An 18,700-nucleotide genomic window follows, 5' to 3' on the forward strand; every position below is an offset into this window, starting at 1 on the left:
TGAGTTCGCGATATTAACATTTCCAGGATTAAGACCTGTCGGTGTTTCTAGCTAGCATGAAGAACTGCCAGAGTTTATATTAAAAGATACTGCTGAAAGCTCACCTTGACTCCTCTGTCTCCGATGATCGTGGAAGGGGAGGCTGCAGGGTCATTGTAGGTGTCTCTACTTATCCCACCCCACACAGCAGGACATCATGAGGCCTTAGGGCACCTGGAAGAGGACAGAAATGCTTTGCCATAACAAAATCCCCCAGATACAACAGCGTGTGGAGAAACCTCTCTCCCGGCTCCCTGGTGATGAAGATGCAGCTACACATTTAGCTCAAAGGCATCAGCGAGTCCCACCACCAGCTACAACCCAAAAGCCCAGGGCCAATTGCTGGTGTGACACTCGTGTCCCGGCTTGCATTTCACAAGGGCTGCTGAAGGCTCCCAGGGAAGCTTTGCTGTGTTATGGTAGGGCCTACACAAACCCCAGAGGGAGACACAATGCAGCATATCAACACACGGTTGGTTACCAGCACATTTCTGTGAAATTTCACATTTTTGGTGAAAACCACCAAAACGGGGTGCTTCCCCACGGATGAAAAGTCAGGAATGAATGAGTAAAAATGTGAATCACGACTGCCCTGAGCCTCCCACCAGCCCTTCTGGGGTAGCACTAAGTGGAACTGGGATACCTGCAAAGCCCAAACTGCTCACAAAGACACACGAGACATCAAGCATGAGGCAACTGTACGAAGAGACACCTCTTCTCTTGGCAGAGCCCATCCGCTACACACAGGTCCCTCGGTCCTTCTGCCTTAGTGCCTGGGCCACCTCCTCCCCCGTGGCGCTTGGCCCATCTTGGCCAGTGAAGCTGCAGATGTGCCGTACCTGGTGCGACAGCTCCGGCTGGTGGCTGCCGAGGGCCGCTAACAGCATTTACACGGAAACGTTGAAGAGGGGGAACGTAGTTATGCCAAGCAAATAGCCTGATCTTCCTGCTTGTATCAATCTACCTAACCACAAGGGACAGGAAAAATCACAGATGCTTTTGCTAAACACCCAACACATACATAAAACGCACGTGCACATTTTTCATCATTGCTGCTTTCCACAGCGCTGTGAGGGAAGAGATTTAATTACACACAAACTCTACTAAATCAAGATGAGAGACAGTTGAAAATAGGGCGGAAAAAAAACCCATTTAATTCAATTTATTTAGCAGCATCTTTATTGCAACAAAGGTTTTGTAATAAAACGCAGCAAAACTAATGTCTCCACTTTACATGATTAAAAGCCATGTAGCTAGAGAGGTGGGGGAGGGAGGGAGACCAATAAACCCACTGAAGTGAAACATGCAATTTTGTTAACGCAAACAGCAGGCACTTCATGTTCTAAAATTAAACACCTGAACTTCTACTGTGCAGAACATCCAAGTAAAAACTGCATGAAGATGTCCCTTCCCCTTCCAAAGGAGTGGCCCGGAGAACCGTGAGGGGCGCACAAAAAGTCTTTACAGGGTTCTGGTACTCAAGTAAACAGGCAATTCAAGGCAGTGTCCTAATCTGGCTGATTATTTCATTTATTTATACTCTATTATTGCCTCGTCAAAAGTTAAGCATCACACCAGCAGCAAAACAGCCTGCCTTACACACAGACACACACAGCAGAAACACAACCCACTCCTCCTGGTAGGGACTAAGGGTTGGGACCCCCGGGCTCAGAGTTTGTGAGTTCTCTGTAATTCACCACACAGGCTCTGACGTACGGTGCTCCAGGGTTAAAGCATTACTACACCATCCCGCTCAGAAAGTATTTCCATAGCCTATTCCCAAATGGCACTAGTAAGTAGGGAACGCATTTTCCATTCTAATATAATAGTTGGTTTTCAAACCTTTACTTGGTGCTTTGAACTCATTATTTCATTAACAAACAAGTTAACTGAGTTTATAAAAATCAAGCAGTTCTGGGTAGATACTGATACTACTTTGTCCTGAATAAAAGGAGATAACTGAAAACAAAGGGGTGGGGTAGGGTATGCAACACCAATGCAAAGAGTGAAACCCAACAGCTTTGCACATTGCACACTCCAGAGAAATTACTGGAAGCTGCCTTAAAATGGGGAGAAAGAACATGCTTTCACCAGAAACAACCACAAAAAGAAACTGCTGGCATCAACACTCAACAACTTCAGTGTCTCATCGCTCAGATCCCCATATTTCACATATATTTTTAAAAATATATGAAATTAAAACATTCATCTCAAAGACACCTGTGCAAGTCATTTCCACCATGCAATGAAGGCTCAATCCTGCTCCTGCTCAGAGCAGGTGTCCTGCTGGGCACAGAGGAGACCTCTGCTGAAGGCAGAAGATCCTCCATAGGGACATACTAAGGTCTGGTTTGGGAGTCACAGGGGTGGTTCCTCCTCAAATGTTTTTGCTCCACAACCTCCCTTGCATATGCTCCCATCAGATCTCACTAGTTCTACTTAAAACTCACATTAAACAAGACAATTTTTTAACACGCAGGAAGTGACAAAGTATAATCCCAAATCGCAGACAGGCGGGAAACCTCTTCTTGAGTGGCAATACCATCTCCTGGACTATAAGGTACAACTTCATCCTGGAGCAGCTGACTCCAGCAGCACAGAGCAGGGCAAAGCCACCACTCTCCATGCCAGCTCTGGTCCAGTGCTGGACCAACACTTCGCCACACAAGGTGCAGGACTACTGCTCCCCCCAAAAAACCTGATGCAACAGTCTTCAGCACTAACACCTTCCTACCTCTGCAGTCTCAATAGCAATGGGCTTTGCCCTTCTTCCCTTGTCACTGGGAATTTAGTCCTTGACTGGGTAGGGCTAGATCAGACCTCATATAAGGCATCTCTCACACCTTCACCTACAAGCAGGCATCTTTTGCAAGAACTACAAAACTCTAATGGTAAATCCTCCCAGCATTTCCACAGGATAAGAAAGCATGGGGGTCTTAAAGTGCTTAACTACTGCAAAAATAAAAAAAGAATGTAGGAAAGAAATACATAATTTACATTGCAAAACAGAGTACTTACAGTACGTTGTACTTTAATAGCTTTTCGATATATGTGTTTAAAACAATGGAAGGATGCATTATTAAAAAGTTTTGTCAGCACTTACAAATCACATCCTGTGCTAAATCAAAACCTAGCTTGGTTTACTTTCATAACATTTAGTTCTTCAGTTCCCAAAAAAGCACTGTTTGATGAAGGCCATTTTTGTTGTTTTTTAAACAAAAGGATCAATTTCATCTTAAAAATCATATACATTTACATTCAAGGGTAATCACCTCTAGAAAAGGAACCAAAACACCCCCAAAAACAAGTTAATTTAATATTGAACAAAATATAAACAACCTTGGAAAAGGTGGTACTATCCACGTGTAATTTTATACATATATGTATATATGAACAGATATAGATATATGTATATATAATACAGCATAAACACGTAAGGAACACAATGGAATTCCATAGTAACAGCTTATACTTGTCTCTACTCACTGCCGTGTTGTTCAAATGCGTCAGCACACTTATCCATCTCTCAATACTGCCTATAGCACACTCCACAGGGATGCTGCATTCGCTTCAGTCACAACAATTAATTACTAAGAGAAGACATAGGAGCTGGGCTCCTTCCCTGCCATACCCTTCCCAAAATAAAACTGTAAGCCTGTTATTGACCTGCTAATGGTATCTGAACTGATCCACTTATAATCACTGTGATCTGAAAACCAGAAAACAGCCCAAACCAAACATCCCCACTTCAGAGGAGATTTGCATTTACTGCATGCCTGTTTGCTTTGGCTATCTTTTGTGTAACCCAAAAACCAGATCCTGTTCTCACCCTCACATTTTACAACCGTGTAACTGCACCAGCTCTGATAGCTCTGGTGCATATCACCAGCAGCCTAACTGAAAACCAATGCGGTTTGATACAATACAGCCAGATGGTGTTAAATCGTGGCGTTTCAGGATCAAGCTGAACAGTACAAAAGCAAGGAAAATACAAGGTTACGACATGTGGAGTACTAAGAGCGTAAACACTGAGAGTGATTCCAGATTTTTAGAAGATGAAAAGAAAATCATGTTCTGCTGCTCCCTAGCACCAAAACAGAAAGAAAAGGAAGTTCTTAGGTTTCTAAGAAAACCATTAAAACTTATAGGAGTCTCAGAGGCAAGCCCCAAGGGGAGAATTTCCTGGATTAAAGAGAATCATTTTGCTATGGATTTCAATCCTAAATGACCTGTTGCAAGTTAAAAGTGACTTCACACACTTACGATGCTTTTTAGCCAAGCCTGCTGCTTAGTTCAAACCTCACTAGCAAAAACACAACTGGGATCACATACCCTTTAGGCTTAGTGGGGTTACCTTAAGCTCTACAGAAGGGGGCTTCTCAAATACAGCATCATAATCATGCTACACAGCAGTACTAGAAAGGACGCAGGAATGGAGGACTGAACAGAGTACGAGCCTGGGAAATAGTCCCTCAAATTCAATGAAGCAGTTCATATTGCCTCACATATAGTGTTTTCGTAAGGTCTCTCCTCACCAAGTCCTCTGTAGACCCTTGAATTAGAGTACTGAATTTTAAAATCTTAACAGGATGCATATACCTATATCATGCTGATGTGACTGTAAGAAAACAGTACTGCAAAACCAGCTCAAGAATGAACATCAGGGTAAAATGTCAATGAGAAACTGGCTGCACTTCTAAGCTTGTTTTAAAATTTACAGAGTTTCAGCTCTTTGACTTAAGTTAGTTTGCATCTCAGAATAAAAGATTGTTATGCCCATATCACAGCAAAATATCATTCTGCTTCCCCACTGAAATCAAATACAATCAGGATAGGATCTCAAGTTGCTGAAAGGAAAAAAAAAAAAAAAAGTATGATTATGCTGGGGAGAGAAGAAATCATTGAAAAGAACCTGGTATCAACTGAACTGAATCTGAAATTTAAATTCTTTAGGAGGCAGCTTAAAAGTCTTTCTTCTTAAAAAACAATTAACATATAGACAGGTGATGTGGCTAACTTGTGACCAGCTTCTAAGGAGTGAGACACATCCCTTTCATGAAGCATAAAAGCTGTATGATAGCATTTAAAATGTAATACAACTCGTAACCACTTGGGTAAACTCTTGCTGTATAGTGAGTAAATTACCCAGTATTATGTAATAAGATACCAAGGAACATACTGTAAAAATACATCAGTTATGTCATAATGCTTTTAAAAAGTGAAGATCTGGTGCTGTAGAAGTACGTTATTTTCAGTTTCAGCTCCTCCCCCAAGAGAACACCCATGGTACTGCATTATACCACAGACATTTGATTTTATTTACATCTTAAGCTTTAAAGTTATTAGGTCACCGTACTTTAATTTCCTGTATGGCACCAAATTTTAAAAAGTGTCTGTGTGTGTGTGTGTGTACATGTGGCAGGCACCAAAATGCAATGTTCCTTTCTATTTTTTCTAGTTTCCTACATCTCCTCGTTCGGTAAAGCAGCCAGTGGAGCAGAGTTCTGTAGAGGTCAGTCACATTGCCTTCAGAGCAGCAATATGAGAGCCCAGATTCTCTTGCAGGTAATACAGTAGATGGAGTTCATAGTGCTCTCCTGACTCAGGTACCCTTATACTGTGTCTCTCCTGAGGGTAGATCTAAAATAGAAAATAAAGTCATAAGTATCCACAAAAGTTGCAGGCACCAACATTTAAACCGCTCCCCAGAGCCACATTCAAAATCTTCATGGAATCTCCCTGCATTAACTCTGCACCTGAGCTAATACACCCCATCCTCCATTGCCTGAACCCAGAGACAACCCACTGCACCCTCTAATCCAGCTAGTGCTGTGCTGGAGGTGATCAGCCTGGCTGCACAGAGGCAGATCCTGTCCAGAGCCATCACGTAAATCAGCATGCTCCCAGTTCTGCAGCATGGCATGGGATACCTGGGCTACATCTGCACAGAACCAGCAGGGTTTAATTAAATGCATAACCCTGTTCCACACTGCACAAAAACTGCAGTACTGCCTCCAAACTGCAGATCTCCTTGGGAGCAGCCTTAACTGCTCTTAACTGAGCATTTGCCTGATTTTTTTTTTTTGTTTACTCATAAAATCTTCCTTTTAAAAAAAAAGTTAGGCTCAAATACTACAATTTTATCCTAGAATTCCAAGCGGCCCAGCACAGCCATGTTACAAGTTCCAATTTTGGACTACTCAAAGACAGACACATTACCTTTACATCCTGGTTCTGGCCTTACCTGTAAGTCATACGGTTTCCCAGCTCTCACTAAAAAGCTGAGCAAAATACTAGTGTGTGCAAAGTGAACATTCTCATCCAAGAATCCATGTAGCAGCAGCAAACGGTTTGGTCTGAGAAAAGAAAAAGACAAACATTTCTAGAAAGCATCCCAGAACCTGCCAGTCATTTCACAGTCCACACACATCCATTCAAAAACACTCAATAGAAAAAAATATTTGCATTGAAGACAGTGTTTTCACTACTGTAAATTGTTCTGGATGGATGTGTCTCTCAAACCTATTCTTTGTTCCTCTAAAAGTTCTCCCTGAATCTGCACATCATGGTCAGGCCTTTTATCTGTGTATCTTTGTTATTCTCAGAAGCATTTCCTAGCTTGGACAATACAACAGCTTAACACTTGCTCAGAATCACTGCCCATTTTCAGCTCTTTGGCAAGAAAGCCCATGGTCTCAGCCTGCTCCATAGATAACTGTGTGCTGATGCAGCCTTAGGATATGCAGAAAGCATCCTGATCAACTAATTTTTGCCTAGCTTAATGTGGCTCTAAAGTGCTAATCATAATGGAAGATATGTTTGTCATTTCTTTAGACATAAAAGGTAGTCTTTAATTACAGCCAGTATAAAAGGGATTACATGCAATGGCCTGTAATTATGCAAATGTTCATCCAAGTATTAAGTTTATTAGTGCTGGGGTTTGGTCTTCTTTAAAAATTATTATTTAATACTAGCATTTGCGATTCCAGAATTCAATTGCCAAGAACAGGGAGATAAAAACGTGTCCGTGGGGCTTGAACTTTCATGGTAGGAAAAGTAAGAAGATAAGAGCCAGAACCAAACTTACTCAGAAGGAAACTTCTCAGCTTGCATGGCCACTGAACCTAGGTAATACCCCTGCTCATTGTGATCCGGGTGGCCCATGTAGCGCTCTGTGTAACCAGTGTCATAGAAAATCCACAGCGTGACAGGTGCTCCGGCAATGGCAACCTGCAAATTCAACAGGGCTCTCAGCATCAGGAGGGGAATGACAACACCTGCCCCCCTGATCTGGGGACATCCCTCCCTCCCACAGCAACTATAATTGCCCAAAACACACTGCTAAGTTTACAATCCACAGCCTGCAGTGAAAAAAGAAAAGCAATCCTCACTCTCCCTCCCACAGTTCATACATATCAGCACAGTTCAGCTACGACCTACATGTGCTGAAAACAAGTCAGCTGCTGAAAACTAGGAAGGTCCTACAGACAAATCAGAAGCAACACTAAACATATCACCTGCAAGGCCTGCTGAGGGAAGTGGATTTTGTCCCAAATGCAGAGTACTCTGCTTCTGGGTTGCAAAATCATTGTTCATTTGAATGTCTAACAGAAACTGGAATCAATAGCTCCCTAGGACTCAGCACACTACCTTGCATAGCTACCACCAGCTTCCAGAGAGGCTTGTGAAAAAAAGACCAATGAGGGAAAAAAAACCAAAACAAACCCACCAAAACCCCGTTTGCAATGCAGGTATTTTTAAAAGCAAAAATCTAACAATCCTTAAGGACTTGAGAAAAGTAATTATTAAGCCTCCCAGGAATATTCAGGTTTGACTTAGACAAAGCAAGAGCAGCCACAAACAACAAAACACATCCCCAGAGCAATATCCAGCTCTTACCACATCTCTCCTTTGAGACTTGCCCAACAGCAGTCTGGCCACTTATTGTAGTGGTCTAAAGTAATGAAAACACACGAACCTCTTTTCAGTACCTCTCCCCATCCCCAGGTTGCCCTCCTGGATGCTTCAGAACACACTACTATGAAGCAGCATGGGCAATTTGATCTGGGAATACATCAGTCTGCAAAGAAACTATTCTCCCAGGGCAAGAAAGAGGGGAGGAGGAAGAGAAGGAGGTGTCATTTTTCAGCAGGATCACTTCCCTTAGTTGGTTCACAGCACAAAGAGCTCAGCTGACACAAAGTGGGCAACAGCTGAGACTATGTAAGGTATTGTCCTGGTTTCAGCTAGGATAGAGTCAATTGTCTTCCTAGGAGCTGGTATAGTGCTATGTTTTGGGTTCAGTATGAGAAGAATGTTGATAACACACTGATGTTTTCAATTGTTGCTAAATAGTGTTTAGACTAAGTCAAGGATTTTTCAGCTTTTCATGCACAGCCAGGACACCTGACCCAAATTGGCCAGGGGTGTATTCCATACCATGTGACATCATGCCCAGTATATAAACTGGGGGGAGTGGGGCTGGGGGGAATCACTGGTTGGCAGGTGGTGAGCAATTGCATTGTGCATCACATATATTCCAATCCTTTTGTTATTATTATTGTCATTTTATTATTATTATCATTATTAATTTCTTCCTTTCTGTTCTATTAAACTGTTCTTATCTCAACCCACGCGTTTTACTTTTTTTTTCCCCCGATTCTCTCCCCCATCCCACTTGGTGCGGGTGGAGTGAGCGAGCAGCTGCATGGTTCTTAGCTGCTGGCTGGGGTTAAACCACAACAGGTACCTTCAGCATAGGTGACCTGAGATCAGTATAGCTACTCCAGCACAGTTAAGTTATTGCACGCTCAACAGTGCAACAGTTTAAAACTCTGACAGTTCCAGAGAGGGAATATCCTTCTGTGCTCAATTGAATGGGCTAAACAGTTTTTCCTCCTCATCCCAGCTCACCACAACAGACTCTCAGATATTCCAGTAAAACTGGCCTATCTAAACAGCCCCACACTCCTCTTACATGCCAGGCTTCTTGGATGACAAGTGTGTTCTGCCCAAAAGCACTCTGCTTGCTTAACGCAGGAAGCCTCATGGACAACACCACACCTTCACATCAGATTGAGATTATGTCTGGCTCATTTGGAGCTGTGGGAAGCAAGCACAATGATGGTGCAGTCACACCATGCTCTTTGGGGTGGTTACACTCAAATAAGACCCACCACACCCTCCTGGGGAGAAAAGCTGCAAATTTGCATGGAGAGGTAGGAAAGAGCAGCACTTAATTGCACAAATACAATTTTCTGATTTAAGGCATCTCTGTTAGTATTAACTATTTGGGCTGTACTGGTATCACTGTCTCTGAAAAGCTGAATCCCATAGCTGTACCAGTACAGACTCAATGTGAATACCAGTCCCAGATACCTCTCAGAGCCTAACAGTGACAACAGGCTTACAGAGGAAAAGCGTGTCATCCCCATGCTTCATACAGAAACACAAGTGGAGAGAACTGAGGAGACAACCCAAGGTCACACAACAACTTGTAACTGTTCTTGCAATATCCACTGATTGCTGGTTTTAAGAGGTACTGTGGTTTGTTAGCAGGCACTAGCCTTAAAGAGTAAATAGATTTTCAGACCTGTTGTCTGTGAAGTATCAAAAAAATAGCCAAAGCCAGGAAGCCTAATTAGAAATACTGTAGAAGAACTGCTTGCTAGAAAAGCAACTTCTCTAAGTCTCCCAAACAGAAGAGTCTTGAAGAGAACAGCCAGAGCACTGTGTCCTCATTGTCTAGAGCAAGCTCCGAAGTCTTTGTGCTGTGAACACCCATGGGAGGTTACATGATTAAGGGAAAAAGTCTGTCTGCACCGCCAGAATAAGTACTCAATGTATGAACATACCCTGAAAATATCTGACCTCTGCATTAAAGCCATAAGAGAGAGGTAGCCTCCATAGGACCAGCCATGAATGCCAACACGATCCAAATCAATGAAGTCATACTGGGATGCTAAATACTGCAGCCCTTCCACCTGGTCATCAATTTCTATTTGTCCCTGTGAGGGGAGAGAAAAAGGTAAGTTTTGTTAGTTCCAGACAAAAGTTACATTTTCAGGATTTCCAAAGGTAGCCACCTTCAGACCTTTGCTGCTTCTGTTTGTGCAGCACCCAACCACACGCCAGCACTCCACTGTGCTAGGCATGTTACAGAAAGATGACCCCTTTCCCCATAAGACAATAAATATGTGCTAACCCACCTCTTAACTATCCTTTTCTTCATTAGTCTCCTTGCTTGGTGACAAGTAGGATTTTTCAGTGTTTTCACTTTTTGCTGTTACAAAAGCAAGGCTGCGTTCTAGCTCTGTGCATGAAAATGCCATTCCCAATACATGGAGAGCTACACTGTAAAGCCAGCAGAGCCTGGCACAGGCCGTCCCTGCCTGTACACACAGCCAAACATGCTCAACCTCTCCAGCCTGACGCAGGAACTGCCCGAAATAGTAACCCACACTGTGAATGAAACTATCCTACTTCATCTGAGCAGCAAAGCATTTCTGGTGGGAGTCAGAGACCACTTATGAACCACCTTGCATTATGCCTGCCAAGACGGATTTGGTTCACAACCTCAAACCCTGACATTGTATCTTTCCCACACTGACTGTCTTTCCTCCCTCAAATCCACGCTGCTAAACTATGCACAGTTCCCTTCCTAAACCTAGGCAGCATCACACAGGCAATGCTGGGCATCTGAGCCAAATCAGTGCTTCAGCTCAGATAACACTGGGATTCAAACCTGTCTCTGGCTGAAAACAAAGATCCAGACGCAGCTCCACTTACCATTTTGTATTTAAAGGCCCCTTCAAACTTCAGCCCCCGGTGGCAGGACCCCCGGTTGTCAATGACAACAACAACATAGCCTAAAGAGGCCAAAGTGTTCAAACGGAAATACTTGATTCCTTTAAACCGATTGTTCACTAGCTGTACCTGTAATAGAAGAACAGCAATGACACCACCACATATGTAACAGAATCCAGAGGTCACCTCTTAATCCAATTTCAGATTTTATTTATATTTACCTTCCTTTAAATGTTTTGCACATTTTTATGATGTAAAGTTTTCAAGATCCCTACTCCCTGCTGCAGGATTCCCTCTCCCTGCTTGTGGTCTGCTATGAAATAAACTCTCTTCCTCCAGTAACAAGCCATTCTGTCTCACAGATATGAAGAGCTGAACTGAGCTCCACTGCAGCACCAATGGGCATGGAGCAAGAGGGGTGGCTGCAGACTGCACAACCCAACCCCGAGCCTGCAGCTCTGCTCTCCACTCTCTCTGTTCTTTCCCAGGAGAAAATCCTTCCCTTCACCAAGTCTCACTCCAGCTGCCTTGGACGGCAGCAGGGCACAGAAGAGTTGGGGGAACCAAAGCAGGGCTAAGAGGCTTACCTTCTATTCATCAGTGGGAGGATGACTGGGGAGCAAGCTCTTCTAAGCACACAATGGTAATGGTCAGCGCTAACAGAGAGCTCCCTTCACATACACATGGGGGAAGTGGAAACAAAGAACAGGAGCCTCTACAGAGGAGAGGGAGATAGAACAGGGACTATCTGCACTCCCCTTTCTCCCAGTTCCAGCTCTACTGCTCCATACCTGTTCTCAGACAAGCGGCAGTCCCTCAATCCATGACCTGGAAATCATGACTGCTTACAGCACCTTCGGCCAAGCAGCTACTCACCAAACAGGCAAAACACTGTATGCTGTCCTCAGCATGGAGCAGGAACTGTTTATACAGGAAAGCAATGGAGTGATCCAGGCTAGCCCACCCCACAACTCACCAACATGCTGCACTCACCTGAGGACCTCCATAGATGAAAAGCACAGTGGGGTACTTCTTTCCAGGTTGCAGATTGTGAGGTTTGTACATCATCCCATAGAGCGTAAACCCCGTGGAGCTCTCAAAGGAGAACACTTCTGGGGGAATGTAATCAGGAAGAGGGCCTGCCACAGGAGGGAACAGAGACTGGTTTAACAGGGAATGGATGAATAATGCAGCTCTGCTCCAGACCTGCCCCATCACCAATCTCACTGCAGTCCCAAAGGAGCTCTCCCACACTTTCCAGGGGATGTGGCTGGGACCAGGCAGAGACTGGGAATGCCCCAGCCCTAGGGGAGCTTTCTCAGGCCTATCGCATTCCCAACCCTGCTCTCCTGTGAACAGTTGTAACTCTTCGACACTGACACAGCCATTACAAGTATCCTATCCCTTCCTAACACCACTTAGGACTCACTGCATTAATACATGGAAAGCATAGGACAGAGTATGCCTTAGGGAAGGAGAGATGAAACGGAACAGAAACAAAATGGAAAAATATAAGCCCAAGAGCTGTCCCAGAAAGACATGAGTAAGAAGCAGCACACAACTATTTAAGGGGTGTATGTCCCTCCCCAGAGGCCCAGAAGCATTATATATGCTCATTAGCAGGCATATAGCACAGAGTAAATGACCGCACTTAAATGCCTCCCCTGATGCTAAAACTGGCTTTCTACAGCTTCTACTGGCTCTAGCAGCAGCACTTAGTAGTTTTCACTCCAAATCCTTCATGGCCAGTTTATACCCATTCACTGCTAAACTGAAAATATCACTGAGGTACGCCCAAGAACAACTCACGTAAGCACGAGTTTCAGAGACAAGTCTAGTCACACACAACAGCAAATCTCAAGCAAGCATATTCTGGAATATCTTTCATTCTGTGATCCTGGTTGTCCTTTTCTAGTTCCTCATCCATGCCATTACCTGCTGAATCTAAAATGGTAGCCCAGAATTCCTTTGTCCTATGAGCTGCACCATCTTCAGGTCCTGTCAGTCGGTAAAGTGACACACAGTGGGGGTTCTTCTGATTACTGTACTTGCTGATGAACATGTCACAATCCTAGGGAGAAAAAACATTATCTTGGAACTACTCAGTGTGGAGGCACAAGGAAAAGTGATCATTTTTTTCTGCATTTAGATCTTGCAGAAGATCTTTATGGACAAAATTAAACCAGGAAGTCTGGGCTCTTTTGATAACAGCAGATAGACTCTGAGAAGCTACAGTCCTTAGCAAGACTCAGTCATTAATGCTCCAAAGCCAAAAATACACCTGCAAAACCAACAGTAGCATAAGGACCTTGTCACACATCCTCTTCTGGGTAAAGCATTCCCAGCTGAACAGGCTACTGCCTCGGATGCCTGAAACCCCACCCAATGCTGCCACAGGCTCATCTCCTCTGGTGATTGCTCTGTAGCCTAGTTCAGGCAAAAAGAGCCAGGCTCAAACAGTTTCAAACAATTCATCTTGGCTTCTTTTGCCTGAGATGAGTTGAAGAGCAACTGAACTGGGAGGTCAAATCCAGTTTCCAGGGTGGGTTTACGCACTCACTGTACAACATATAGAAGCGCACAAAACAGTGTAAAATCTACTTTTGTTATATTTAAATACAGCCTTGTCTGCTGATTGATGAAGGACAAGACTGGCAATAAGCCACAGCACACTCAGCCAGCCCTGCTCGTACAGGGCCTCACAGGCAAACAGTACCTGGCTGACACAGCAGGCATGAGAGTAACCACATTCTGTCAGCCGCTTTACTTCTCCAGGATTCTCGTAGTTAACAACATACAAGTGATGCTCTAAGGGTGAGTCTTTTGTGCCTTGAAAGTACACCAGTTTTTTGGCTTCATCAACATAGATCTGTGAAAACCAAAATAACACATTCCCTCAATATTGTTTCTTGCCAAAACAATACCCAGTTCTACCACCTCCAAGTCTCCCCCCCATCCCACATCCATAAAGCTGAGTTATAGCCCAACAATCTGCAAGGAAAAAGCCAAATGACTGTTCTTACTGTCCACAACTCTGTCAGTTACGATTTGCACTTCACACCTTGTTGCTCAGCTCTCTCATGCAGGCCCTTTACTCTTCCCAGTCTCCACTATTGTTTGCTATGCTAAATAGAATCATAGAATGGTTTGGGTAGGAAGGGACCTTTAAAGGTGCAACCCCCCTGCAATGAGCGGGGACATCTTCAACTAGATCAGGTTGCTCAGAGCCCCATCCAACATGACCTCGAATGTTTCCAGGGATGGGGCATCTACCACCTCTCTGGACAACCTGTCTCAGTGTTTCATCACCCTCATTGTTAAAAATTTCTTCCTTATATCTAGTCTAAATCTACCCTCTTTTAGTTTAAATCCATTACCCCTTGTCCTATCGCTACAGACCCTGCTGAAAAGTCTGTCCCCACCTTTCTTACAAGCCCCCTTTAAGAACTGAAAGGCTGCAATAAGGTCTCCCCGGAGCCTTCTCTTCTCCAGGCTAAACAACCCCAACTCTCTCAGCCTGTCCTCAAAGGAGAGATGCTCCATCCCTCTGATCATTTTTGTGGCCCTCCTCTGGACCTGCTCCAACAGGTCCATGTCCTTCCTGCGCTGAGCACTCCAGAGCTGGATGCAATACTCCAGGTGGGGTCTCACCAGAGCAGAGTAGAGGGGCAGAATCCCCTCCCTCAACCTGCTGGCCATGCTTCTTTTGATGCAGTCCATGGTACAGTTGGGTTTCCGGGCTGCAAGTGCACATTGTTGGCTCATGCCCAGCTTTTCATTCACCAGCACCCCCAAGTCCTTCTCAGCAGGGTGGCTCTGAATCCCTTCATCCCCCAGTCTGTATTGATACCAGGGGTTGCCCTGATCCAGGTGCAGGACCTTGCACTTGGCCTTGTTGAACCTCATGAGGTTCACACGGGCCCACTTCTCAAGCTTGTCCAGGTCCCTCTGGATGGCATCCTGTCCCTCAAGTAACTCTGTCCCCCATTCTTTGTCATCTCCCCACTCTTCAGACCCTTTCCCAAATCACATATGATATAAACCACCCCAGAAGGAAATCAAGGCAGCAGCTGACTGTAAACCACTGCCATGTTAAATATTCCTCAGTTGTCCCTTCTTTTTGAGCAGGCAGCAGAACAGATTCAAATGCAGGTCAACTTGCACACTTCATTCCCTAACCCCATTTCTAATTACCATTTAGGAAGGATTTCAAAGACCTTTATGAAGTCCAAACCAGTCAAACAGTCTCCTTGAACTGCTGTTTGATTCAAATGATCAAAGGATTCATCCAGCTCAGAGCTAGATGAGCAGCAGTTTGGGGAGCATTCCCTCCCTCCTTGTGCAAGCTCACAGGCTACATGGAACATAAAAACTGTATTCTGGCTAAAAAGAGACAGGGCTAGCGGATTTATGCTGATCCCTCTAACGAGTATCTCTTGCTGCTCGCAGAATACGTGGAATTTCCTCACTGCTGCCTCACAGTATTTTTGCTCCCTTCTCCTCCTCTTTAAGCCTTGAACTTAGTGGGGAAAATTCCTTGTTGACAAGGATCCACACAGGAACATGCAGGAAAAGAAAGCCAACTAATATTGCCTGTGTTGCTTTCCCGCATTGACAAAATCAGAACCTCTAGTCCAGAATAGCATATCAGAGGTAGAGAAGGATAAAAGCACACTGTAGACCAAAAAAACCCCACATGATACACATGCTCAAGCTCAATACCAGGTAGCGGCAAGGTCCACTCTTCTCAAGGAGCAGAGCCTCACTAATGCAACATGTACTGATTTGTGAGGCCCCAGAGACCATCGCCCTGTGTGCATTGCTTGCAGGATATCCATGCAGCAAGAGCAGAGACTTACATTGGATCCATGTCTGCCAAGCACTTCCCATTCTCCACTGGTAATTGCTATCTCCTCTTTGATGGGGCACTTGAAGTCACCTGCAAATAACCAACACACAAACAGAGATTTTACACTTTTACATCTTACAAAACACATGGTCACAATAATACTTCTTCCTTCCAAGCTTTTTCACTAGACTAAACTCCAGAGCAACCTGCTTTTGCAGAAGACCCATGCCTCTGCCAGCTCCCCAGAAAAATTTTAGGGCTGGTACTATTTGACATTCTGTGACATTTATGTTAAAAGATTCACAGGATTCAACCTGAGGCCTAGACAGCATGCTTGTCCTTTTTTTTTTTTTAAGTATTCTGTCACTTGCACAGAAATAGATGTTTTATACTGAAAAAATGGGTGTGCAAAGGAAGTCTCAGGTGTCAAAAATGCAGAATTTTGCAACAGGGTGGGGAACAACTCTGCTTTTATAAGATGGCTTAATTCCCCTTAGAATTAGGGAGATTTAGCAAGAAAAAGAAGTTGGATGCATTCAGAGAAATCTGATCAACCCAGGATATAATACTTTGTGCAAAAAAAAAAACCACCAAAACCAAGCTGCATGAAACTAGGACCTCTGGTAAAATTAGGTGTATTTTTTGTGCATGCAGAGCTCAGTAAGTGCCTTCAACACACACCAAATAAACTAAGTATCACAGCATGAAACTGTAAATTAAAGAATACATGCTGTGGAAAAACCACTCTGGGAGCTTTGCACACAGCTATATCATGCATCTGAGCAAGACCAAACTTTGACTGCAGCTCAGAATCACATGGTTCTTGAATTTTTTTGATTGAAATGACTCTTCCTGCATTTCTATTTGCAACAGCTGCCAGTAATTTTCTCCTGCTAACAGCTCTGTCTATATAGCAATCCCATGATTGTTTTTAAGAGCAGAGAGGAATTCTCTGAATAGTTGTCATATCATAGGTTTTGCTGCCAAGCACACATGTTCATTTTAAGGGGACTAACACGTGGGCCCACTCAGACAGGGAGGACCTCTATGGACCTTTTTACAGTGTGTTCAAACCATGCTCTTTGTCAGCCTCTCTGCTACCAACCTGCTTGTAAAGGCTGACAAGGACTATGTTGGTTTTACTTGCAAAATCAAGTCCTGAACCAATGTGCATCTATTAGATATATTAGACCCTTTACATCAGGGGTAGTCATGTTATTACTATAATGATTAACCTCTGGTGAAGTCAGCACACATACAGTCCCAACATTGACAAGGAAAAGCCAACTAAGTCCATTTCACAGTATTACAAGGAGCTTGTTTCCCATCTGATTTCTTGAAACTTTTCCCTCTAGTCCATGAGGAAGAATCAGGGTTAAAACTAAGGCATGCTGAATACAGAATAACCCCTGTACAATTTCAAGAGGAATCACTGTTCAGTGAAGTGCTTTCCCGGACAACAGCAGGAGTTTCCAATAAGACAGTAACTCCTGCCACCTAGAAGGACATTTATTTCTTCACTAGTTGGCAGCAAATGCCCAATTAAAGCAAAAGAATAATTTCACTTACTTGGAGCAGGAAGGCCTCCACACGACCGTTTATACTTGCTCTCCTTCAAAACTGAGATGACTTTGTATAGGTGCCGGAATCCTGTTTTACACTCAGAGGCAAAAATGAACTCTATCTCATCTTCATGGGTTTGACGGAAAACATAAAAGATATCATGGATCTGTGGAGACAGAGCATTGGATCATTGTTATCAGCAGGACTTTGGCACTGAAGTCACACATAATAGGTTCCTCTTACTGCTCAACACAGACAAAACAGTTTACACTAGCAGGCTGCAGCACTGTCCATTACTGGGAGAACCAGTTATGCTCATGAGTCAGGGGGTGTCTGCAGACAGTAGCCACATATGCTGCACAGCTCCAGGCTTTTTGCTAGTCTAACTCTGAATTCTAGCCAATGAACTAATTAAGTTTTTCTGCACCTGCTTTTCTAGCTTAGATACAGAGGTTGGTCCAGCTGTGCAGACAGCATATGAGAGCCACCCAAAGAAGACAGAGTTCAGTGGCCTCCTCTGTCCAGTGCTGTCTAGAAGCCCAAAAATGAAGGGTTATTTAAAGAAAGATGAGCTGACATCATCTTCCCACTCATGAAGATGCCAACTCTTGCTTCAAGGGACAATCTTTTGAGGGACTCGGGAGCATTTATCTGCACAGTATGAGCTGCCAGTGAAAACCCACTCCAGACAGTAAAAATAAGGGAGAAAGGACAACTCACTGCACCATCCTGAAACCATGCACACTACTAATAAGGAGAAAACACAGTATCATAGAGAGCACTCGCTGCATAGGGACCATTCACTGGAAGGCTTTGTGCAAATGTTCTCTGCCAAAAGATCCAACTACCTGTCAGCGACTGATGTTCCCAGACCTTCCTGCACTCTTGCACACCTCCAATGGGATGTCATTTTAGAGACATCAATCTTTATCTGCTGAAGTGTGAACAACACTCATTTTTACAGCATTAGCTTAGCACACCGGTGTCTGGTCTCACAGCACAGGCCCTACAGCATACCTCTGAGAACATTACACATGGATCTATTTCACCAGACCAGATGTAGTTAAGGAGTGGTTTCAGTGACTGTTAGCAGACTCTTGGGACTTGTTCACCCAGTATCAACTACATACATCTTTGTTGGCTGAAGAATACTTCATCTGCTGGCACTGCTCTTGGTGAACAACTGGCACCAAGAAGCCAGAGGGTGTCTGGGTAACACTGTGGGCAAGGGGCTGCCCTGGAACACCAGAGCCCTCAGCTCTACTCCTAGCTCTGTCTGACCACTATGCAGCCTCAAGCAAAGCAGCTCTGCTTTCAAATCCAAAATCTCTCTGTTCTCTACATACTGTTTTTTACAGCAGGAAGCACAGCATATGCACAGAACTTGCACAATGGGAATATTCTCCTAGGCAGCACAGTAACACCAATGTTGCTCAAGTGCTA

At 44.0% G+C, this 18,700-nt stretch overlaps 1 protein-coding gene across 7 annotated transcripts in view; it reads right to left on the reverse strand.

The window, feature by feature from the left end:
• Positions 1–1,182: 1,182 nt before the first annotated feature.
• The window catches only part of DPP8 (dipeptidyl peptidase 8), a 31,991-nt gene continuing 14,473 nt past the window's right edge, over positions 1,183–18,700 (reverse strand). For 4 of the 7 annotated variants that reach the window (XM_075044610.1, XM_075044608.1, XM_075044607.1 and 1 more), the window contains exons 11-20: positions 17,264–17,423; positions 15,705–15,784; positions 13,562–13,714; positions 12,781–12,916; positions 11,839–11,984; positions 10,828–10,974; positions 9,894–10,046; positions 7,127–7,269; positions 6,284–6,395; positions 1,183–5,679 (exon numbers count right to left, since the gene is read on the reverse strand). In XM_075044610.1, the coding sequence (XP_074900711.1) occupies positions 5,557–5,679; positions 6,284–6,395; positions 7,127–7,269; positions 9,894–10,046; positions 10,828–10,974; positions 11,839–11,984; positions 12,781–12,916; positions 13,562–13,714; positions 15,705–15,784; positions 17,264–17,423 (1,353 nt within the window). In that variant the 3' untranslated portion in view covers positions 1,183–5,556. Of the gene's footprint in view, positions 5,680–6,283; positions 6,396–7,126; positions 7,270–9,893; positions 10,047–10,827; positions 11,767–11,838; positions 11,985–12,780; positions 12,917–13,561; positions 13,715–15,704; positions 15,785–17,263; positions 17,424–18,700 lie in introns of those variants that run through there. The other 3 variants (XR_012652701.1, XR_012652702.1, XM_075044611.1) reach the window with 3 other exon arrangements.

This window comes from Buteo buteo, chromosome 13 (genome assembly GCF_964188355.1).
Source record: "Buteo buteo chromosome 13, bButBut1.hap1.1, whole genome shotgun sequence".
In the NCBI taxonomy this organism is placed as follows: domain Eukaryota; kingdom Metazoa; phylum Chordata; class Aves; order Accipitriformes; family Accipitridae; genus Buteo; species Buteo buteo.